Source organism: Myotis daubentonii, chromosome 1 (genome assembly GCF_963259705.1).
Source record: "Myotis daubentonii chromosome 1, mMyoDau2.1, whole genome shotgun sequence".
NCBI classification, from domain to species: domain Eukaryota; kingdom Metazoa; phylum Chordata; class Mammalia; order Chiroptera; family Vespertilionidae; genus Myotis; species Myotis daubentonii.
The window spans coordinates 75,795,809-75,821,112 of record NC_081840.1 but is presented as its reverse complement, the minus strand read 5'-3'; the positions used below and the strand labels follow the sequence as shown (position 1 = coordinate 75,821,112).

Below are 25,304 nucleotides of genomic sequence, written 5' to 3'. Positions count from 1 at the left end.
AAATAGCTGAAACCCAATAAGCTGAGTTAAGCTGGAGATCAGGGCTTAAAGGGCATAAATCCACTTCCTTCTTTTTTTTTTTTAACCCTGAATCACTACTTGAAATTCAGACTCTGAGGACAGTGTAGGGGAGAAAAAAAATCTTTTCTTTAGGTTCTCAGCTAAAGCCTCTGTAACCAAAAGCATATTAACAAGAGAAAAACAAACAAGTAATTATCATGAATATCTCATACATACATGAGAAAAACTCAAAGACGAGTAACTGAAAGAGGTGGCCAGCACTTGGGCATATACTATCTTCAGCTAAAACAAAGGAAGAAGAGTGTGCAGAGGCAAGTTGTGGAAAAGTGACTGTTAAATTCGTGCTAATGAAGCATCCATCTTATATAAAAACCGCTGTTTGAAATTTTAACCCTGCTATTTTGACTTCTGTAAACGCTTGCTTGCTTAAATAATAAGGAAAATAAGACTACTCCCATTCCAGAGAGCCCATAAACTATGCCCCAGACAAAGTTGTCAGTGCTGGCACCAGGCCAGGCCTTGAGATATGGCCTCAGGGCCCCTTCCCAGCACACAGGCCTTCTTTCTCAGAAGGCCCAGAAGTCTCATTCCAAATTTGGGAGACAAAGGACTAGAAAAAGTATAAATAGAGAAAGTTTCCTCCTTGCTGGGTGGCTCAGAATTTGAAAGACACATTTTTCTCTGGGCCTGGGCATAATTACAATTAAAATATAACTTCCCTTTCTTTAAGCATTGCTTGGTTTTTTCCTCCAATTTTCTGTAACACTAACAAGAGACAGGCCAAGAAACATTGTGAGAGTTTAAGAAATTTTATTGCATTCTCTCACCATGGGCTGGGTCCAATGTGTTGATGTCAGCAAGCAAGAGTAGGAAGGGAAGGATATATATATATCTTTGCAGGACAGGGTAACCAGTCCAACCAAGTGTAGGTGGGAAGCCAGATATACCTGTTGTATCAATTAATAATGCAGATTTTTTTCAATAGATGGAGTTACACAAATGTTGATATATATGCGATTTGATACCTATGCTATTTTGTTGTATTGACCACAAACTTCAAAACTTCACATGTCAATTTTTCTGAAAGTGTTAACATCATAGATATTTTTATGCTTAAAAATGTTGAATTTCATGCCAAAAAAAGAGCATATGCAGGGAGAACCAAGATGGCGGCATAAGGTATAGACCTTTGCGTGCTGCCTCCCACAACAACATTGAAACTACCAACTATAAGACAAACAACTATCATTCAGAACCATGGGAAAGCTGGCGCAGTGGAAGCTCTACAACTGGAAGGAAAGAAAGAAGAGCATTGAGACTGAGTAGGATATACAGAGGAGCCAAGAACAGAGGCACAGAGTCACGCAACAGGTAGGCTGCAACTGGATGTGCAGTTTTTTTCAATTGGAAGTGGTTACAAACTCTCGAATCCACTGAGCTTGTTCAGGGCGGGATTCTGAGGCACCAGACCCTTACGGGGAGAGGCAGCACGGCTTTGCACTGGGTCAGAAAGCGAGGGAGGCTCTGTCGCTCAGCTGCTCGTCAGAGAAGTACAGGAGTCACAGAGAGGCGTGGAGCGGTGGAGATGCCATTGCTATTTGCTCCACCCTGGTAACTCCCTGGGACCCTGCCCTACTCAATTTACATCCCCATCCAAGCTGTGCTAGAGGCACAAAAGGAACCTCCTGCACTTTTACAAACTATCGAATCCACTGAGCTTGTTCGGGGCGGGAGTCTGAGGCACCAGAACCCTATGGGGAGAGGAGGCACAGCCTTGCAGTGGGTCGGAAAGCAAGGGAGGCTCTGTAGCACAGCTGCTTGCTGGACTAGGGGACGTGAAGTCCCGGAGTCGCGGAGAGGTGAAGAGCCGCGGAGTCACCATTGCTATTTGCTCTGCCCTGGTGACTCACTGAGATTCAGCCCTACTCAATTTACAGCCCCATCCAAGTTGTGCCAGTGGCACAAAAGGAACCACCTGCACTTTTGCAGCATAACCCAAAAAACTGCAGATTTCAACTCCTCGCACGCATACGGGACACACTCAAGAAGCAGACTCAGGTTCGGAGAAAGCCGAAGCCGGACCTGGCTGGGCTGGTGACATGGAACCGCTGTGAGGCTGAAACGGTCCCTGTGAGGCTGAAACGGTCCCAGTGAGGCTGAAACGGTCCCAGTGAGGCTGAAATGGTCCCAGTGAGGCTGAAACGGTCCCCGTGAGGCTGAAATGGTCCCAGTGAGGCTGAAACGGTCCCCGTGAGGCTGAAACGGTCCCAGTGAGGCTGAAACGGTCCCAGTGAGGCTGAAACGGTCCCAGTGAGGCTGAAACGGTCCCTGTGAGGCTGAAACGGTCCCAGTGAGGCTGAAACGGTCCCCATTAAGCTGAAACGGTCCCAGTGGGGCTGAAATGGTCCCAGTGAGACTGAAGCGATTCCTTTGAGACTGAAATGGTCCCTGTGAGGCTGAAATGGTCCCAGTGAGGCTGCGACAGTCCCTGTGAGGCTGCGATGGTCCTTGTGATGCTGTGACGGTCCCAGTGAGGCTGCGACAGTCCCCATGAGGCTGAAATGGTCCCTGTGAGGCTGAAACGATCCCTGTGAGGGTGAGATGGCCCCTGTGAGGACATCCACACAATGGAATACTACGCTGCGGTAAAAAAAAAAAAAGGAACTTTTGCCTTTTGCAACAGCATGGATGGAACTGGAGAGCATTATGCTAAGTGAAATAAGCCAGTCAGAGAAAGATAAATACCTCATGATCTCACTCATTTGTGGAATATGGAGAACAACATAGACTGATGAACAAGGACAGATCCAAAGACAGAGAAACAGCAATCAGACTATTAATCCCCAGAGGGAAAGTAGGGGAGGGAGAGGGCAAGGGGAAGAGATCAACCAAAGGACTTGTATGCATGCATATAAGCCAAACCAATGGACATTGGCAACAGGGGGATTAGAGCATGAGTGAGGATGGGTGAGATGGGGGTTTAATGGGGCAGGGAACGAGGACACTTTTGTAATACCTTAACTAATAAAGAATTTTTTTAAAAAAGAGCACAGGCAGGACGTTTTAAATCATTACTTTACTTTGAAAAAAGTGCTGCTGAAAGTTATCATATACTTTGGGAAGCTTATGGTGAACATGCTCCATCTCCAGATACTTGTGAACACTGGTTTAAATGCTTTAAAAGTGATGATTTTGATGTGAAAGACAAAGAACATCCAGGTCAACAGAAAAAGTTTGAAGATCAACAATTACAAACATTATTGGAAGAAGATGCATGTCAAACTCAAAAACACCTTGCAGAAAGACTAAATGTTGCTCAGCAAACAATTTCCGATCATTTACAAGCAATGGGAAAGACTTTAAAGGAAGGAAAATGGGTGCCACATCAACTGAAGAAAAGACAAATGGGAAACTGAAAAGTCATCAGTAAAATGTTGCTTCAATGGCATGAAAGAAAGTCTTTTTTTTTTTTTTGCAGTGAATCGTGACTGGAGATGAAAAGTGGATTTATTTTGAGAATCCCAAATGCACAAAAACATGGGTTGATCCAGGTCAACCATCAACATCGACTGCAAGGCCAAATAGCTTCAGAAAAAAGACAATGCTCTGCGTTTGGTGGATCAGGAAGGTGTGGTGTATTATGAACTTCTAAAACCAGGTGAAACTGTTAATACTGATTGCTACTGACAACAAATAATCAATTTGAACCACACTTTGATGGTAAAATGACCAAAATGGGCCAGAAGACACAGCAAAGTAATTTTGCTTCATGATAATGCCCCATCACACACTTCAAAACCATTTAAAGACACGTTAAAAGATCTTGCCTGGGAAGTATTAGCCCACCTGAGGTATTCACCAGGCCTTGCTCCTTCAGATTACCACTTGATCTGATAGATGGCACACACACTTTCTGAGCAGCACTTCAAAACATATGAAGTGGAAAATTGGGTCTCTCAATGGTTTGCATCAAAACAAGAAAAGCTCTATTGGGACCATATCCACAAATTACCTGAAAGATGTGGAAAATCTGTAGCTGGCAGTGGACATTACTTAGAATAAAGCACTTCTGCTGTTTCTCTTCAATTATCGTGTTTTCCACATTATTAACCAGTACCAATTTATCTCCTCATCTAGAACACTGGAGATCACTCTGAGAAGAGCCAGAAGCTCTTTGTGTCATACATCAAAGACAGTCTTCTGGTACAAAGGAATGGCAAGGCCTTGGGGGTAGGAGATAAAGAATAAAATTCAACCAAGTAAGTTTGAAGATCTAATTGGCTTATTAAGCAATTCAGGAAATGGGCAACATTCTATCTAGCAACTAGAAAGGCACTTTGGTGAGTTGTACAAAAAGGGACGTTTTTACAGGCAGAAAGAAGGTGGATTACCAAGTTAACAGAGTGGAATATTTTAAGCAGGACACCTTCATTCAATGGAAGGCAGGGGGTCATATCAGGAAGATTAACTTACCAGTGATGATCAGGAAATTCCAAATTGATTGGTTTACAATTCCACCTCTGGAAGAGGCTGAAATTTGGTTAGTTATTAAGTTTCAGACTGGTGACTTGAATTAGAAAAAATGATTTACAATTATACTCATGAATTTTCATGCCTATGATTTTTTGACTTTACAATAGTGTGAAAGCAATATGCATTCAGTAGAAACTGGCTGCGCTAAGCTATGATGTTCAGTAGTGTTGAAAAGAATGGTTGAAAACAGTCCAAAATAGAGTCACTTTTGGTAACCATGTGAGGTAACAGATACATTGATTACCTTGATTGTAGTGATTCTTTCACAATGCAAATGTGTACTCAATCAGGTTGCACACCTTAAACATAAACAATGGATATTTCCTGCAATTCAAATATTTTCTGTTTGGTCCTTTCATGGGGGCGTGCGTGCACACACACACACACGCACACACACACACACTCTCACATACATACTTCCCTTCTTAGTTGCTGGTGTCTTCATACATCTCTGTTCCTCAATTTGTTTCAAAATAATCAAAGGGGAAAGGGAGGGGTGTGAAATTGTCTTTAGTAAATGACACAAATGTTTCTGTGTCGTGGTCATTGATCCAATAGGTTTTAATGGTGAACCAGTTTATGAGGGTATTAAGGCGTTGGTGCATGTTAAAAACTAGAAAGGAAAAGAGGATAGAAGAAAAAAAAATCTCCACATAAATACCATAGCACCATATTCACAAATATATGCAGTTTGAGTTCTTTATTAAAAGGAATACATGAAAAATCTTTTAAATCAGAAAGAGTGAACGAGTCTTAATGATCTAATACACTGTTAATATTTTAACTTACTACAATGATTCAAAAGTTTGGGAAGAGAAAAATAAAGTTCTTTGTATGATGTCTTAGTCTTATTAGATCCAAACATAACAAGGTTGCCAATTATACCTACAATTGTACAAAATGAAGCCTCATTTTGCCAGTTTATATTTCCAAATTTTTAATGCTTCCCCCAACTGCTGACTTTTGAGAATATTAAAAAGGTGATACTCTCAAAACACTCCTTATGATGAAGTAGAAAAAGTCCTGGATTAGTAGCCAGTTGAAGTGGATTTGTTGCTTCAGCATTTCCACTAACTTCATGATCTTCAGCAAATCCTTTAACTTTGGGCCCTATATGTAGCAACATCAGCATCGCAGGGGTGTGGTGGTATTAAAATGAGATAACTGAGATGGAAGCACCTTAAAATACTTGTAATGCTCTATCATATACATAGTAACTAAATTCCAGAAGATAGGATCTGAGAGAGCTAAGCTGACCAGTATTATCAAAGGAAGCAGAAGAGTTTGTAGAAATTTTTATTACAGAAAGCCCAGTCCCATTATAGGTTTATGTCTCCATTTCTCTTTGATGCATTTAACAGAATGGATTATATAGAGAAAAGGGAGTAATAAGCAGAGGAGGCAGAGCCTGAGAGAGCTCAAATGCATTACTCATTGCTATTCAAGGAATAAGTAAAAGGTCAACCACGGGGCCATAACCCCTGCAGGGTAGTAGCTAGCTGTCAAAGTGCACAGGCACCAGGGGGTTACCGTCACAGGCGATGACAACACGCCTACGGCTGGCAGTGGCCTGATATTGGCAGTTGTTGGGTGGGGAACCTCCTGTATTTCTGCAGTCTGTGACTCTCACTACACCCGCATGGCAGTTCATCCTGCTATTCTTGCAGGGGATAGTCTTGCGGTTCCTGCAGATGTTATTAATGGTCCTGATGTTTTCGTGGATGAAGGTGTTGAATTGCTTGCACGTATGCCTGGTCATCCCCTGTGTTCGCATCATTCTGTTGCAGTACGAGTTGTTGCCACCTGTCACTTTATGATCCACATGTTGCCGCTGGAATCGTTGGTACATGGGCTGGCCATAGGAGGACTGCACCAGCCCCAGCCCCAGCAGGGTCAGCAGTGAGAGCAGAAGCAATGAAAGGGTCTTCTGGAGAGCCATCACTGCCCAGGAGGCACCTGGGGAGAAACCAAGGGGAAGGAGAAAGGAAGGTAACAAATAGACACCAGAGAGAGGTGTGGAGAATGGCAATCTAATATTTGTCAACTCTATAGTCTACTCTTTCCTCCCACTTCTCTGCTCACAACTTTTCTCATCACTGCTTCCCAAAGAGTAAAAAGTTTGCAAACATGATCTTCTCTGAAAGAAGGAACTTTTCTCTTTTATAGGGAGATGGTGCTGTAGCCAGTACAGTGACTCAAGGCAGAGACTGACGGGCTGGATGTCCAAGTGTATATGTCCTTTATGGTCAGGGTGTGAAAAGGGAGAAAAGGCAGATCTAAATGAAACTAGAGTTGTCTGTCTCTTGAGGAAATTTTCTAGTCATGTGATCTTAGGAGAGTGTTTGTTTCCCTGGAGACTTTGATTCCCAAAGGTTTGGATAGATGGGATATGCCAATGGGAGTTTGTAAACTGATTTTCATTCCTTACATCTTGAAATTTAAGAAGGTGTGGGAAAAGGTTAGAGTAACATTTAGGGTTAGCCTTTCCTCTCATATGTCTATTCTTTTTTTAAATTAAAAAAAATTTCAATTACAGTTGACATATACTATATTAGTTTCTGGTGTACCACACAGTGATTAAACATTTATATAGCTTAGGAAGTGATCACCACATAAGTCTAGCACCCATCTGACACCATACATAATTATTACAATGCTCTTGACTGTATTCCTTATGCTAAATTGGCATCCCCATGGCTATTTTTAAAACTGGCCATTTGTAGTTTTTAATTCCTTCACTTTTTCCACCCATTGGCATTCTTTCAATGATATTAAATTTGAGCTGGGTTGTTTTGTTTTTTTTGAAATCTTATAAGTCCTATTTTTAAAAAGTTAAAAATGGAGTATCCAGCCAAAGTGCTCTGAAAATAGTAAATATTGGTTGAATAAACTAATAAACAAAACAAGGGAACTAATGAATGAAGGAATGATATGGGTATAGGGCCATGGTTGGCAAACTGGGGCTCGTGAGCCACATGCGGCTCTTTGGCCCTTTGACTGTGGCTCTTCCTAAGCCTTAGGAGTACCCTAATTCATTTAATAACAGTGTACCCACCTATATAGTTTAAGCTTAAAAAATTTGGCTCTCAAAAGAAATTTCAATTGTTGTACTATTGATATTTGGCTCGGTTGACTAATGAGTTTACCGACCACTGGTATAGGGAATGAAGGTGTTTCCCAGGTTTGTGGAATTGACTGATAAAATAAATTTAAAAAATAAATCTCAATAGCACAATCTCCACAAAAGAGGGCTTGGACTGTGACTTTTTTCCTTGCTGTTTCTATGCACAACCTAAAAGCTAGGCCCTGGTGATATAATCCATCATCATGCATGTATCCTTCATGCTGTGTCTATCTTCCCAATAGCTGTTGTCAGTTTGCTGTAGACTCTAGTTGCAGAATCATTTTGTTGGCATTTTCGGCAGTGTAAAATAAGCATATGTTTAATAGACCTTTTTTTAAAAAACACAAAGCTAAACAAAAACCTTCAGAGCCACAACAAAGAAAGCATTGCCATATAGTGTCAGAACATTGCTTCTGTTGACTGAGGAAAGGAAATAACCAAGACCTATCTGAGTCTAAAATCAGTGATTTTTCCACATCTTCTACTCCCTCTCTTTTTCCACTCCCCAAATATTCAGGATTTTCAAGACATTTATGTTTAGAGTTGCTTCTATTTAGTAACAGAGTTTAATCAGGGGTGGGATAGGGTAGGAGTGGAAGTGGGAATCACTCACCAACACCAACTAGCTAGATGCTGCCATCTGACGGGCACTCATGGGATTGGCATGAACTCATGAACTGTGAATCTCCTTGACCATGGCAATGAGGCAGGGCTGACTCACTAGAGCAGCAATTTTCAACTTTTTTCATCTCATGGCACACATAAACTAATTATTAAATTCTGAAGCACACCAAAAATATATTATTTGTCAATATAATAAAAAAATTGATATAATTTCGATTCATTCACACCAGGCGGCTATCATGTTGGTTGTCATTTTTTTTTTTTAATTTGACAATCTAAGGGAAAAGTGGTCAGTTTCCCTGACTAGTCGAATACTGCGGGTTTTAAAAATTTTGGTGGCATACCTGTTGAAAATCGCTGTACTAGAGCAAATAAAATTAATCTCTGACTCAACAGGAAGTGATCAACCAAAACAGAAAGGACCATTTTTTGAGGGTCATACAGGCCCATTTCTACACATGCAGTCCAAGAGCTGATAGTAGCTGAAGTCCTAGTTTGATGAATATGGGTACTACTGTCCTTTGTTTTCAATGAAGCTTCATGATGGAAGGTCACACTGTTTGGGTGACTGAAATGGCTGATGAGGGACCTGCATACCAGTTTCAAACATAACTTAATTCTCTAAAGTGCTATCTCTCATAGTCAGAGCCGCCTTTTGCTTGTATACAAAAGGCTAGATGGCTTTAGGTCACATTTCAGTGCCTATAGCTATAGATATGAGATATGGACTTAGGAAGAGAGAGAAGGGAACAGTTGTGGGAAGAAGAGTAACAGGGAGAAATGATGCTGATTAACTCCTCATCCTTAGACTAATGGATAGAATTTCTGAAGGTACACTTAGCACTTGGATAATAGTTTCATCACAACAATGTACTTTGGGTTATTTTCCCCAAATCTAATCTTGCAGGGGTAATCTTGCACCTCTGATTTTGCTTGGTTTTGTCTAACTTGTTCTCATCCTGCTTCTTTGTGTCCAAGATATGATTTAGAAAGATAACTGGCTACAGAGAAAACCTAAACTATTCATGCAAGAGCAAACCCGCAGACTCAGCCACAATAACCAACTGATTTAATAAGACATCAACAAATATTTGCCAACAGAAGTCCAATGTAGCCATCAATGGGTGTATCTCAAGACTCTAGCTGCAACAGAAAATGAAATGATCCCCTAACCATCCCAACACATACTTTTTGGTCAGATCTTGCCTCAAAGGCTCTCTCTGCTCTACCATATTGATTCTCAATAAGAACTTTTGATACTGTGACCCCAAAGAACTAGTTCTGCCACTTTAACTATATGATCTGGGGAAAATTACTTAACCTCTCTCAGCATTATTCCTCATAAGTAAGTGAATATAATAATACCTACCTCTTAGGGATGTTATGAGGAATAAATGATAAAATCAATGTTAAGTGCTTATCATAATGCCAGGTTCATGGTAAGTGCTCAGTAAGTGTTGGCAATGGTCATTTTTGCAATTTCCATTTTTCTTGGTTTCCTTTACTTCCTTCAATCTGGATAAAATAATGAGTGACTACACCACATTGTGTATATTATTATTCCCCTCTCCCTTATTGTGTAGAGTACCTGTACTCCTTCCAAATTAGAAGGCTCTTTTTAAGTTGAAATATCTCAGCTACCTGAATTTATGCTGTGTTCCTACAGAAAATTTTCCTCTTCACATTGAGTGGAATTTTCTTCCTAGCATATCACCATTCTTCAAAGGGCTTGGGCATTTTGAGGTTTTTGTTTTCTTTTCCTTGCAAAGTTGACCAGGACTTCAATTCCTCAAATAAAGACTGAGATAAAGATTGACTTGCCTTTCACATGACATTTCATTGTAAGCAGCTTTAGGTTGTGAGAGCACAAGAGACCCAGAGCAAAAGTGCTAGGCTTGGCTACCCAGCTGCTAGTTCCATCACCAGGTCAGCAAGCAGCCCCATCCCACTGCCATGTGATTTCCTAATAAACAGTCATTTGCCCTAACACCAGAGCAGAGAATACAATGATAATATTCTACGCAGATGTTTGGAGAAGATATGTGTTTTCACAGCTATGGCACACTCAACATCATAATGATCCATACCTTTGGCCTTTCCTATCAAGGCCTGGAGTAGGTCAACGATCTGTATGGAAGTCATCTTGCATCATATAAAGGTGAAGGTACTGTTTGGAGAACCTGAGAAAAGGGTCCAAATAGTCTACCAAAATCTGGACCTTTCTCACTTCCTAAGGGGTTTTGGGATTTTACAATAAGGCAAATTTTCCATTAAGAGATTTGTAAAACTCTTTTTCCTACTTTCTTATGAAATGACAGTGATATGAAGTTTGAAATAGGTTCACTAAAGGAAGAAAGATTCATGTGCTGAGTGTGCACCAGTAATTTACTTTCCCATTTCTTCCTCCATAAATTTAAATACTTTCAGTGATTCTGGGCTGGAAGCACCTGCACATTGATCCATAACCTGAGAGTTGAAGAAGCAAGGCTTTTGGCTCCTTTCAGGGTAATGTAGGCAGCAGGAGAGGGCACCATTGTGAATACAGCAACTACTGCAGTCATATATTCACAAGACAGCAAAACTAGTAATTCATAATTGTAATTTATTAACAGCTACTTTATAAATAAAATATTCAGGCACCTGTTGATAGAAATTAGGTAGCGGGAAGTTAACCATTAAATCTGTGAATTGATTGTGTATTATATGAAAAGAGTGTCTGTTTACCTAAGTATGTGTTTACTTGAAAACAAATTTAAACAAAGAAGGATAAGGGATAAGCTCGGAATATTTCTATAAATTCCCAAAGACCTCACAGTTGCCCGACACCCATTGATAAAGTAAAAGATTCAAGAGAAAATAATGGAAAGTAATCAAATTTTTAATCTCTATATGAAATAACCAGGAGAATATCCTGGGAGCAGTTTAGTCACAGCAACTCAAAATTACCTCCTGCCTAAGACAAGAGGTGCATACTAGGAATGAATTTTGATGTTCATGCAGGAGTGTGTGTGTGTGTGTGTGTGTGTGTGTGTGCACGTGTACGTGTGTGTGTGAGAGAGAGAGAGAGAGAGAGAGAGAGAGAGAGAGAGAGAGAGAGAGAAAGAGATAGAGAGAGTGTGTTTAAGAGGGAGATAGATAGAAAGTTTAATTAATCTGTTGGTATTTAGTTCTAAACACTATTTCTCAAAGTTTAACTTTTGTAAAACTAATATTGGCTTATTTGACAGCCAGAACAATATGTTCCTCTTGAAAATTTTGCTTAGCAGCCATGAGCCCTGGCATTTCCTATTTCTCTCTGTAAAATGAATTTAACATCCTTACACTCACAGGAAGGGAAAGTTTACCTCCCTATTGACTGAGAAGGAGCTAACTGAGAGGGAAAATGCATATATGTATTTCATGCCATCCTCTCTGGGGACAGCTGAGTAGAGAAAATGGGGAAAAATCAGTAAGTCAATAATTGATGAGAAGACTTTGATTCTTACTGATTTCAGAGACATTTTTATTTATTAACTAACATATTGTAAAACAGAAAACAAAAGATCCAGGCAGCTCATTTTCTGGGCCCCTGCCAATGAATGTAGTCACCACTGTTTTGGAGTGTGTGGGGAAGATGCCAGGAATGGAAACCAGAACCAACTCTGGGCCAGGGTCTTGCTGGTTATGGACGGTTAAAGGACTCATCAAAGGGATAGGCAAGCCATGTTCATAGGCAATATCTATGTCCCTGAACCCTGATGTGGCTGTGCATCGTCAGGGGGGTCAGGGGGACCCTCTTTATGCCTGCAAGTAGTGAACTGGAAAGGAGAACGGCTTATTCTGAAATTTTTGTAAGGCATTCCATTCTCATCTTCACAGATGACCTTGATGTTGTTACTGGTGTCTTTACAGAGTGAAGTTAGGCCTCATCTCCTCATTATGGTTTCACAGTATATGCCATTGTGGCCACCTGGATTGGCATCATAGTGCTGGGCCAGGAAGAGTTTGTACCTGTTGTCATTTGAGCCAGGATCAGTGGGGTCAGCCCCAGACCCAGCATGAAGACCAGCTATAGGATCCCAAGCCCATCATCATCTCTACTAACAAAGGCTCCTGCCAAGGGCAAAAGGTATGGTGGGGCAAATTAGGCTAAAAACACAAATTAGGCTAAAAGGACAGGGCATCATGAGTCGGGTATCCTCAGTCACCTAAATTGCATATTTTCTTTTCCTCATGAATCTCACATTTCTTGTCAAGCTATTCCTTTGGAAAATCATTCTAAGTTTCCTAAACACAACTTCCAGCCCCAAACATTTTTTCCTATCCCTCAAGATTCACTCAGTACTTACCTTTCTTTCAGTCATAGCATTGCACTATCCATTCACACTCTAATTCATTTATTAATTAAATGAATAACAAACATTACATAAGCTCCTCTGGGTACAAAGCATTTTTCTAGGTCCTGGCACACAGGGACCATTAAGATATACCAATGTCCTCCCTTTTAGGACAATGTCCTCCCTTTTAGGAGATGTAGCATCCATGGGAAAGGAATAGGAGCTCCAGTTTACTGAGATAAGACATTAAGATAAGAAGCCTATGAAGAAGATGGACTTAAAAAATTATGTTATATTGATTTTAGACAGAAAGGAAGGGAGAGTGGAAAAGAGAGAGAGCAAGAAGGAGAGAGAAACATTCATGTGAGAGAGAAATATCTATTGACTGCCTCCTATTGGCACCCAGACCAAAGATCAAACCAATACGAGGGGTTTGATCTGACCAGGAAGCAAACCGGCAACCTTTTGGTGCATGGTTTGATGCTCAACCAACTGAGCTATACTGACCAAGGAGGTCAAAGAGGGACTTCTAATGAACCCTAACTGCAGGAAAGGGTGAATCCTTCCTGGCAAGGGCCCTGGTTGGGGCTCCTACAGCAGCCAATCAATGAATGTGTTTCTCTCACATCTATATTTCCCTGTGTCTTTCCCTCTCTCTTCTACTCTCTCTAAAAATCAATGGGAAAATATCCTCAGTTGAGGATTAAAAAATTAAATAAATAAAGTAATTTTTAAAAAAAGAATGAGGAAGAGAAGAGAATTGCTACCATCATCTCTTGAGAGTTTTCAGTCTAAACTGTAGAACTCACACTTTCCAGGGGCAATATGTCATAGACACTCAAATAAACCCATAAAGTAAGTATAATGCTTTTTCCTGAGTATGATTTTATCTCAATGATAGCTGATTAAAAATAAAATTAAACAACTATAGATTATAACAAAATAGAAAACAAATTTCTTATGAACTTTTAAAACTTTATGTGTTAAGAAATGTGAGGATTTGAGAACTGAAAACTATTTGGTGTTTGCAGCAGGTAGTTTCTGACAATATCTTTAGTTCTTTGGAGAAAAGTTTAAAGAACATTCAGAGCCTTTAAAAACCATCATATCTTCCCCCACATTATATCATATATATGTGAGTGTTCCCACATCCAATAATATAAGTGACTTTTCACAAAAATTTGAAACTGATTTTTATAATTTTGTTTTTCAAATGGTTTGTGAATGAGCAACTTATTTACTTTATGATTGGCTATGATTTCTTAGCAACCATCACATCTAACGAGACATTCTTTTAATGGGAGAAAAAATTGAACCTTCAATTTTATTCTTAAGTGTGATGTAATTCATAGAAATCCTAAATTAAAAGAAAACAAATGGTATGTTTTTATAGACATTAATTAGTATTCGTTTTTTGTACTTTTCTAAGTCAATAAAAAGTATTTTCATGTCAAATATTTTTATACCCTTAAAGATGCCACAGGTCCTAGCACTAAGCCTGTAGTATTACTAAACAGCCCTTGGAGTATGTCTGAATCTAGAAAGACCAGGAAATACAGGGTTCTGATGGTTTCATGGGAAGGCATGTGAGAGAGAGAGCAAAGTGAACACTCTTTCTCATCATCATTTGGCATTGATACACCTTGTCTGATTCATAATAGCAATACACAAATTTGGCACACTGTTGAAGAATACCAAATTATACACTAAGAAAAATTTTGGTCATTCCACAATATTGAAATAAATAACAGCTGAAAAAAATTCCATACAGAACATCAATTATAATTTATAATAGAATCAAGTGAAAGCCTGTTCTTGGGACTTGAGCAAAAATGTGGTTCATGACTGAAGAGAGAAGAGCCAGCCCTAAAAGAATAACAAGCATTCATACATGGCCACTGCTTCAGCACAGCTGCTCACCTGCCATGTTTCCCATTTGCCGAACTCTTTACATTTACATTGTGCTTTTTAGTCTTCTGGGTGTTTTCTTTTTCTAGTTTTGTGGAAGACCTCATCAAAGGTTTATTGATTTGGATTTATTTAGGTCTCTTGCTCTTCAATAGACAAATATTGCCTTCTAACATCAAAGGCAGTTACAGAATCTCAGGCTCCCAAGATGGAACAGGACCTCAGGGTCACCAAGTCAACACCTCTCTGCCTGGGGCCAGAATCCCAGAGTTCAAAATCAGGAAGTAGAACCAGAGCTGTAGTAGCTGAAAGAGTCCTTAGGTGGCAGTGGTGGGTAGAAATGTTGCCAATGTCTCCCAAGCTGTAGTGAAGACCAGGGTTCCTTGTAAGATGTACCAGTATTGTACAGGTCGTGGGGATATTGTTCTTCAAAGAGTGGGATCTGAGCTGCTGGGCCTGTCTAGTGTCTGTCCAAACCCTCTGTGCTTAGATATTGAGACCAAGGACACCCCATTAGATACAGTGTGAAAGCAAAAGTCATAAAGCTCAGGATCTGCTCACATGGATATCACAAATAAAGATATACCTATTGCCAATATCCACGGGTGCCATTTCCAAGCTGTTATCCAATCACTTGTCGTCTTGTCAGTGTTTGCTACTGGTGCACATTCTACAGCAGGGCAGAGCCCATATTATTCACCTTGAATCACAGTGCCTGCCTCACAGTAGGCCCTCAATATTCATTTTATTTATTTATTTATTTTTAAATATATATTTTATTGATTTTTTACAGAGAGGAAGGGAAAGGAATACAGAGTCAGAAACATCGATGAGAGAGAACCATCGATCTGCCGCCTCCCGCACACCACCCACCAGGGATGTGCCCGCAACCAAGGCACATGCCCCTGACCAGAATCGAACCTGGAACCCTTCAGTCCCCAGCCCAACGCTCCATCCAGTGAGCAAAACCGGCTAGGGCTTTATTTTATTTGTTTTCTTTTTTTTAGTGATTTACTTCATTTTCCTCTCCAGGCTTAAGTTTGTTCATCTATAGAATGAGAGAGTTCCTAACTCTAAAATCTGAAATTCCATGATTCTCTTTAAGCATAAGAGAATCTTTTCCTGTTTTACTAGCAAAAATGTAGTGGAATTACAGAGACAAGTTTGTATAAGTTTAGTTGATAGCAGAAGGCACCTTGCGAAAGAAATAGATGATAAGAAGATACGAGACCCAACTCACTGCGATGTATCATTTGTTAAGGCTCAGTGTATAAACCAACCCCATAGACCACCTCTAAATAAGGCCCCAGACTGATGCCACACAGGGGCTTCATATGCTCCAAAGCCACTTGCTAGGTTGGATATTGAAGGCCTCCCACCCCAGTCTGGAGAGATAAAGGGAAATCTTTGCTTCTAAGTTGCAGAATTTGCACATTAATTCTGTAAGAACTTAGCTAAATTTTCTCAGGCTTATTGTAATCTTGAATCCCTAAGACATCCAGAAACCAAAGCCCAGTTGGTACACACCATGGCCCCCAGTATCTAATATTTACTCCCCTACTCACAACTTGCTCACTCATATATTCAATCCCAAGTTTCCCCAAAAGAGGTAAAATGAATTTGGGAGAAAACAAGTATGAGACAGATCATTTGTGGGGCTGAAGTGAACATGCCTAGGCCAAGGGTTTAGCAGCCATGGGCAAACTACGGCCCGTGGGCTGGATCCGGCCCGTTTGAAATGAATAAAACTAAAAAAAAAAAAAAAAAAAGACTGTACTCTTTTATGTAATGATGTTTACTTTGAATTTATATTAGTTCACACAAACACTCCATCCATGCTTTTGTTCCGGCCCTCTGGTCCAGTTTAAGAACCCATTGTGGCCCTCGAGTCAAAAAGTTTGCCCACCCCTGGTTTAGAGCCTCACATCTGGTCATCAAACTCATTCACACATAACCTTCCATAGTCAAGCACATAAGTGTCAGTCAGCTTTTTGTCAATGAAATATGTCCTCATTGTTCTTCAGACTAACTTTATCATCTGTCTCAAAGCCATTCTTTAATCCTCAAAAGTATTAAAATTCTCTTCCTCTCTCCACAGGCAATGTTTTGTATTCAAGAAATTAGTTCAACTTTACACACCAGGGACTTAACTTACAGTCTATGATAAGTAACTCTGGTTTTAATTTCCATACATGTAGCTTCACACTTTTATATATTCCAGGGCAGTATCCCTAAAAGTGGAAAGCATAACACCCAATGATATTCCTCCCTTTACCTCTTTTCCTTCTTTCTCCCCTTCAACCTGCCAATAAACCTTTTGATCTTGGATGTGTTCCACTTGGCCTTTAAAGAGCAATCAAAACTTTTTTAAGTAAAAAAATTAGTAGGTAAACTTAGGAGAAAATAGAACTAAAAACATACTTTTTCTTTCTTTCCTTGCTCTGCCACATTTAATGCCTGCTCCCTGGGGGCATCCAGATGCCCTTCAGCAAATGGCTTCCCCAGGATTTAGGAGATTTTATCACAATTCAGGAATCCCTCCGAAACCTCCACTTGCTCCCAGTCTCAGTAATCTCCCTTCATCCACACACATATAGACAATCCCAAAAGAAATCTGCTTTCATTTTAAACTTTAGCATCTGGTTCACTTTCTTCTTAATTCATATGTTGGCCCCAGAGGTTTTAAAAGGGGGAAAATGTTTCATTGAAATAGCTAAATGGCTAGAAATAATAGGTACAAATAAACAAACAGAGAAATAGATTATTCAGGTGTAAGAATCTTACAAAAATCTGGAAGAGTCCCTCCAACTGAAGATGGTTTCCAGCTCTTTGTTCCTGGAGATGGGTTCCAGCTGTGCACTGGATACCTCTGGCTCTGATTATATAGTGATCAAATGAACTGGGTGGGGAAACTAGTTCCAAAGAACCCTCATCCTGGCAGATTTTTGCAAACTAAGGGCACTCCCCTTGACAAACAAGGAAATTCACATTTTCTTGCAAATGACTAGATCAAACAAATATTTACCCACTAGAGTGGATTAAGGATTTGTTCTGAGACGCCAATTTTTTATATTGGTAAGTATGGCCCTTTGTCCCAAAGCTGCCCTTTTGCTGATGTTCATGGTTCTTACTCTTGCCAATGACAGGATCAAGGTTTCATTGTTCATATACATGATCTGGATCCAGAAGACCTTGTTTCAACTCCAAAAACTGCCTTGGAAGAACCCCACAGAGATAATGTGATCGCCCAGCAAAATGCTGTTCCCCTGCCCTGTCTATGTACCCACATAATTTGTTACATGAAAGGATGCCATGCCAATAAGTAGGTTATTCATAGATTTCACAGAACCAGGAAAGCACTTGTAGAGAAGGTCATGTGACAGCTATTAGTACCCACTGCCCTTGACCTCAACCTCCCAGCTACTAACCCTCAGAACTATCCTTGCCATATTTCCTGGGCTTCTCCTTACTCCATCCTCAGCTGTTCCCAAGAGACTAACCAGGAGCCCCCACTATTCTGTTCCCTGTAGCACAGCTGCAAAACCGATTATCTCCACTGATAAACATCACTCCAGATGGTTAATTGATCTCAATGTTTCTCCATTTGATAGAACCCCTTGAGAGAAGAATAACTGTCTTATCATCTCTACAGTCTTAGTTTCTAAAACAGTGAATGACTCCTAGGCCCCCAGGTCTTTTTATTATCTTCATGGTGTAAAAATGCATTCTTTGATCTCACTTTGGGGACCCCAACCATGCAAATTCTCCTGGTTTCTCTCAAGGCTCACCAGCACAACTGGGTTTGGTAGTGGTTACCAAACAAGGCAGGTAGAGTAGAAAGGCTTCCAAAAGTCCCAGGAAAGCTCCGCTTATAGCTTACTGATAAACACTTGAAACCCACTTAAAATACCTTTGCTTTGGGGGTATTGGCCCCTGTTCCAAAGCACTCTCTCCTAGGAGAGATTAACTCTTTAAACAGCTTTCAGCCCTAACTGGTTTGGCTCAGTGGATAGAGCGTCAGCCTGCGGACTCAAGGGTTCCAGGTTCGATTCCGGTCAAGGGCATGTACCTTGGTTGCAGGCACATCCCCAGTGGGGAGTGTGCAGGAGGCAGCTGATCATTGTTTCTCTCTCATCAATATTCCTAACTTTCTATCCCTCTCCCTTTCTCTCTGTAAAAAATCAATAAAATATATTTTAAAACAAATCTTATCTAATAAAAAAAAAAAAATTTAATTGGCGTACGACGATACCCTTTTCATTGGCTAATCAGGGCTATATGCAAATTAACTGCCAACTAAGATTGGCAGTTAACAGCCAACTAAGATCAGCAGTTAACTGCCAACAAGATGTCGGTTAATTTGCATATGTAGGCACAATGCAGGGAGGCGAAAGGGAAAGCAGGAAGAAGCCCCCTGCCACTGACAGTGATCGGAAACTCAGGGGGGAGCTAAGAGCTGGGGGGTAGGGCAAAGGCGGCCCTGGGGCCGCCTTTGCCCTGCCCCCCAGCCATGATCAGAGAATCAGGTGCCTTTTCCGCCCTGGCCAGTGATAGCAGGAAGTAGGGGTGGAGCCAGCGATGGGAGCTGGGCACGGTCGAAGCTGGCAGTCCCAGGAGCTAGGGGTCTCTTGCCTGGGCCTAAAGCGAAGCCCACGATCGCAGGGCCACTGCAGCTGTGGGTCCCCACTGCACGGGCCAGACGCCTAGGCCAGAGGCATTAGGCCTGGGCAGGGGCGGAGCCTGCAACCACGGGGAGCTGGGGGTCCCCTGCCCAGGCCTAACACCTCTGCCGGAGGCCTCAGGCCTGGTCAAGGGGCCGATCTGGTGATTGGTGATCGGAGGGTGATGAGGGTCAACTCCTCTGGCCAAGGCATCAGGCCTGGGTGGGGGGCGGAGCCGGGGATTGGGGGGATATGATGGTCCCCTTGCCCAGGCCTGAAGCCTGGGTCAGAGGCATCAGGCTTGGGCGGGGGGTGGAGCAAGCGATCAGAGGGAGATGGGGGTCCCCTGCCCAGGCATGATTCCTGGGCCAGAGGCCTCAGGCCTGGGCGGGGGCCAGAGCCAGTGATCAGGGGGAGATGGGGGTCCCCTGTCCAAGCCTGACACCTCTGGCGGAGGCATCAGGCCTGGGCAAGGGGCCGATCAGGTGATCGGAGGGTGATGGGGGTCTACGCCTCTGGCCGAGGCATCAGGCCTGGGCTGGGGGCAGAACCAGTGATGGGGGGAAATGAGGGTCCCCTGCCCAGGCCTGATGCCTCTGTCAGAGGCATCAGGCCTGGGCAAGGGGCCGATCCTGCGATTGGAGGGTGATGGGGGTCAACGCCTGAGGGCTCCCAGTATGTGAGAGGGGGCAGGCTGGGCTGAGGGACACTCCCCCCCCCCCCCACACACACCCAGTGCACGAATTTCGTGCACCAGGCCCCTAGTAAAAAATAAACAGCTTTCAGTGGGTTACACATGCTTGGGCACCTGCTCTGGAGCCTATCTTAGGAACAGTGTTGGTGACTGAAAGGGCCTGAGGAGTTAAGGAGGAAGAAAAGTGGATGAGGCAGGTTAATAAAAAAAACTAGGTAAGTTCCATGGCAAGTTCCAAGGAAAATGAAGACAAAATATTTAAACAAGGACACTTAGGTGCAGGTGGTTTACACCTCTGCTCCCCAAACAGAGACTGAGTAGTTAAAATCACCCTAGTCAGGGAGACAGATAACAGAGACCCAGTGGTGCCATTAGTGCCAAACCCAAGAACGAATGAAGTCGGGGGAATAAATAACAAAAAACCCAATTAGAGCCAGACGAATCCAAGATAGAGCTAAAGGTGACCAGAGAATGATCCCAAACCCCACTCTGCGCTCATTGGATACCTAAGCATGTTAAAATACGTGCCTAAACAGCTGATGAATATTCTGATGAAGACCTCCCCTAAAATTCCCTTCTACAGAAAACAGATAAAATCCTCAAGACATGCTCTCCCCTGAGCACATGAATGCCACCCTTTCCTCAGGTGTGTTAGTTTACTTTCTTTCTCCTAAGTTCCCAGGGTCCTCCTCTTGTCTAACTTTTCAGTGAGCCAAAAGCAGCCCCCACTTGGCTCACTGTTGTCTCTCACACCTTTACTTCTCAGTGATCTAGCAGCCCAGCCTAGGCTCACATCTGTTGCTGTGACTCCCTTTTCTGAGTTTACACAGCACAGTGTAGGGGTCACTTCTGTTACTGTGACCTTGCTTCTTCTATCCAAAGCTCTTCCTTTGTGTCACTGTCCTAACCTTTAATAAACATACTCTCAAAATCAGCTGGGCTTGTGACTTGTATTCTTTCCTGCATGAAGTCAAAACCCATACATCCCAGTCCTGCTGGCCCAGTGCTGTCACTTTCTGGTGACATGGGCAGCATGGAGAACCCAAAAGGGACAAACGTCCCCTACTTTTCAGTTGTGCTGGGACACAGTGCTGCCTGAGCTTCACTTTCTCCCAGTCCTCTCCCTTCTTCCCTGCATCCCAAACCAAATCCTGAGCTAAAAGGAAAAAAGTTGGGGGTAGTGAGAAGAGGACCAAGCAAACTGCCATAAACAGCTTTTGCTCAGTACTTGGTGCCTCGGGGTTACTGAAGCCTCTGGAGAGGAACGGACAGGCATGTCTCTGACCAGAACATTTGTTCTTCCAAACACCAAAGTTTAATCTCTTTTAGGAGCAAAGAGAGGTAACAGGATGGATATGGGGTTCTTAGAGTGGGGCCTCTACTGGCACCTAGCAGAGTGCCCAAACCCTCACTGTCCTTTGTGGGCAGACAAGCTATTTGGGAGTGGAAACTATTTTAAATTAATCACATATCACTTTTTCAAGAGACACCGAGAAGTGAGTTCCAAAAGTTATCAACCAGTCACTTGTTAGGGAAGATGGCTGCCAGGCCCATTCCAACACCCTGATTGCCTCAGCAGTTCCAGGAGACTGAGGCAGCAGCACCTCCCACAGCCTTTGGGGACAAGATGACTTGATCAACACAACCCTCCTCTGATGAATTCCCTAACAACAGAGACAAGATGCTCCACTCTAATATCACATTCACACACAAACAGTCCCCTGGCCTGAAACACCAGTTCCAGCCCAGCTCCCACAGACAGATCAGCCTCTGGGATTAGTTTGGCAGTGATAGCGGGGAACAGCCTCCAGCCTCTGAACACAGCCACATCCCTTCTCTGACTCTAGGATTTCACTGAGCAACCTTGGGGAAATCCACACCCTGCCTACACAGTTGACAATGCAGTCAGGTGAATGGTGAATGGTTGCTTTCATTCTAATTGTTTTTATTTTTAGCTGGCACAATGAGGTTATGAGAAAACAGAAAATTATGGTTTTTGAGAAAGAAGTTTTACCATTTTATTAAAGTGCATCTAAGTCTTATCCATTTGTGTTTCAAAATATAACAGGAAATTATAGTCTATATTAATAAACACTATATCTTTTTTTAAAATCTTTATTGTTCAGATTATTACATATGTTCCTCTTCCCTGCCCCCTCCCATAGCTCTCCTCCACCTGGTTCCCACCCCACTCCCTGTCCTTGCTCCCTCAGTGTCCTCATCCATAGGTGTAAGATTTTTGTCCAATCTCTTCCCGGACACCCTGATTCCCCCTTCCCCCCGAGAATTGTCAGTATATTTCCTTTCCATGCTCCTGATTTTATTACATTCACCAGTTTATTCTGTTCATCAGATTTTTTATTCATTTGAGTTTTAGATTCACTTGTTGATAGATATGTATTTGTTGTCACTTTGTTGTTCATAACTTTTATCTTTACCTTTTTCTTCTTCTTCCTCTTCTTAAAGAATACCCTTCAGCATTTCATATAATACTGGTTTGGTGGTGATGAACTCCTTTAGCTTTTTCTTGCCTATGAAGCTCTTTATCTGACCTTCAATTCTGAATGATAGCTTTTCTGGGTAGAATAATCTTAGTTGTAGGTTCTTGCTATTCATCACTTTGAATATTTCTTGCCATTCCCTTCAGGCTTGCATAGTTTCTGTTGAGAAATTAGCTGACAGTCCTATGAGTAGTCCCTTGTAGGTAGCTAACTGTTTTTCTCTTGCTGCTTTTAAGATTCTCTCTTTGTCTTTTGCCCTTGGCATTTTAATTATGTTGTGTCTTGGTGTGGTCCTCTTTGGATTCTTCTTGTTTGGGGTTCTCTGCTCTTCCTGGACTTGTAAGTCTATTTCTTTCATCAGGTAGGGGAAGTTTTCTGCCATTATTTCTTCAAATAAGTTTTCAATATCTTGTTCTCTCTCTTCTTCTGGCACCACCCTAATTTGGATATTGGTATGTTTGAAGTTGTCCCAGAGGCTCCTTACACTATCTTAATTTTTTGGATTATTTTTTCTTTTATCTTGTCCAGTTGGGTGTTTTTTGTTTCCTCTTATTTCAAATCTTTGACTTCATTCTTGGGATCTGCTAGTCTACTGCTGAATCTCTGTATATTATTTTTTATTTAAGTCAGTGTATGCTTAATTTCTGACTGGGCCTTTTCCATTTTTTTGGCATTCTCACTAAGATCCTTGAAGGTCTCACTAAGCTCCTCAGAGGTTTCTAGAAGATTCTTGAGTAACCTTATAACAGTGGTTTTGAACTCTATATCCAGTATTTTGCTCTCATCCATTTCTTTCATTTGTGACATGTTTCTTTGTCTCCATATTTTGGCTGCTTCCCTGTGTTGATAGAGTGGCCTTGTGTGGTATGTGTCCTAGAGGGCCCAATGGCTCAGCCTTCCCAATAACCTGAGGTGCACCTCTTTATGGGCTCTGTACACAGTCTTGTTATAGTTAAGCCTTGATTGCTGTTGGCATCACTGGAAGGAATTGACCTACAGGCCAATTGGCTGTGAGGACCAGCTGTGTCTACAATGAAAGAGCTGCTGTGCAGGAGACACCCTTCTGGGGCAGGACTCACTTCAGTGGGGCTTTGGTGCTCACTGAGTCTTCCCCTTGAGCATGTCACTTATGGATGTGAAGAGTTGTAGTTTGGCATGGTCTCACACTGACCACTGGGTACACTGGCTCTTGGATCTCCAGGGAGGTGCAAAGTCAGGCACTGCCTAGGCCAACCTAGCAGGAGCTACAGGGAGATCTGCATATTCCTCCTCTTTGTGTAGGGTTTGGAAGTGCTCAGATGAGGCCTAGCTGTAAGGCAAGGAAGGCTGCTGCTGCTGAGCCTTGGGCCTTCCTTTGGTAGCTTTGGGGCTCTCTGACACACCTGCTGCCTGTTTGACAGGTTTTAGGCTGAGAAAAAATAGGCCATTTATCTGCAAAACTGCTGCGCACAGCTTGGGTGGGATAGAATCTCAGGGAATCACCAAGGCAGAGCAATGCCTCCCATTCAGTCCTGCACTGGAGAGGTCCTGGTGCAGGAGCAATGATCACTGCCAGCACCTCCATCTGAAAGAAAGCCGCCCTCATGTTCTGGCCTGATGCCAGACAGTCCAGATTCTCCCTGTATGAGTCTGGGTCCCCAGAGTCTCGTCCGGAACTGGAGTTTAGAGCAATCAGGAGCGTGTATCTCCCTCCCTATTAAAAAAAGCAGCACACCTGGTTGCCACCCTGTTCTGAGGGTGCCTCCGCACCTCCTACCAATGTCAATGTGCTTTCTTCTTTACTTCTAGTTGTAGAACTTCTACTCATCCAGCTTTCCCATGATTCTGGACGAAAGTTTTTCTGTCTTTTGGTTGTAATTTTAATGTAGTTATGAGAGGTAGCAAGTACAAGTATTTACTTATGCCACCAGCTTCGTTCTCCTCAAGCACAATATCTTTGCTAGTGATTGCAATAGATGTGAAACAATTGCCAATTGAAAAATATATTCATATATTGAAAAAAATGTTCTGACAGCTTGAACTTGAAAATTATTCTTTTACTAAAATGTTTTTCTATATCTCTTCTTCAAGCCAATAATTTCCCTGCAAAATAGAGTAAGTTTGGGTTCTCATTCTAAGGACTCTAATGCTGGTATATTTTCCCCCTTTATACAGAGTACATATGTTTAATTCTATCGTTAAGAATAATAGTAAAATTGTGTGATGGAGGAAAGAGGTTAACCTCCACATTTCTTTATAACTCTTATATAGTTTTGGTCTATAGGCATGAAACTTACTTAAGAAGAAAAGTAATGGTTAAAAGCGGATGAAGGTCATGTGAAAAGAAGGATCATGCCTCCACTCCCAGGAAGGGGAGACAGTTCTGATAGAGGGAGAATGGGGCACAGGCCTGCTGACATGGCTCTATTTCCAAACAGACAAACAGTAATCACTCACTTTTCAACAAACTCTTGGCTTTATGCTCATTCTCTCTTTCCCAAATATTTCAATGTTGGGGTCCAGCCTCATCAGTTCCAGGGGTTCCCAAAGGTGTGGACGGAGTCAGCAAAGAATGAATGACATGGAGACAGCATTCAGATGATCAGCATAGCCAGGTTCTCCAGGCAGGTTCTGTCTTTATTCTCCTATTACATCTGTATTTATACCACTTGATTTTAATCCTATCTGCCGGGGTCCAACCCCAGCAGGTCCAGGGGTCCCCAAAGGTGTGGACGGAGTCGGCAAGGAAGGAATGACACGGAGACAGCGTTCAGTTGATCAGCAGCCTAGCCAGGATCTCCAGCCAGGATCTCTAGCCAAGTTCTGGCCTGGATCTCCAGAGAGGTTCTGCTTAGGATCTCCAGCCAGGTTCTGTGGCCATGTTCCCTCGCTAGGTTCTCCAGCCAGATTCTGTCTGAGATCTCCAGCCAGGTTCGGTCACCA

At 42.1% G+C, this 25,304-nt stretch overlaps 2 protein-coding genes and 1 pseudogene across 4 annotated transcripts in view; all 3 read right to left on the bottom strand.

Annotated features, from left to right (window-relative positions):
* The window catches only part of LOC132239660 (ribonuclease 4-like), a 122,269-nt gene extending 104,863 nt beyond the window's left edge, over nucleotides 1-17,406 (bottom strand). Inside the window, exons 1-2 of one of the 2 annotated variants that reach the window (XR_009454109.1) lie at nucleotides 17,311-17,406; nucleotides 5,340-6,510 (exon numbers count right to left, since the gene is read on the bottom strand). Coding sequence is in view for 1 of the 2 variants with exons in the window: in XM_059706299.1 (XP_059562282.1) it covers nucleotides 6,050-6,493 (444 nt within the window). In the remaining variant the exon portion in view is untranslated. Of the gene's footprint in view, nucleotides 1-5,239; nucleotides 6,511-17,310 lie in introns of those variants that run through there. The other variant, XM_059706299.1, reaches the window with a different exon arrangement.
* LOC132239709 (ribonuclease 4-like) overlaps nucleotides 1-25,304 on the bottom strand; it is a 195,621-nt gene that overhangs the window by 40,004 nt on the left and 130,313 nt on the right. Inside the window, exon 1 of one of the 2 annotated variants that reach the window (XM_059706437.1) lies at nucleotides 17,311-17,392. The exons of the other annotated variant lie outside the window; for it this stretch is intronic. The gene's annotated coding sequence lies outside the window, so the exon portion shown is untranslated. Of the gene's footprint in view, nucleotides 1-17,310; nucleotides 17,393-25,304 lie in introns of those variants that run through there. 2 annotated transcript variants of the gene reach the window in all.
* Nucleotides 11,644-25,304, bottom strand: part of LOC132239730 (angiogenin-like) — a 48,223-nt pseudogene continuing 34,562 nt past the window's right edge.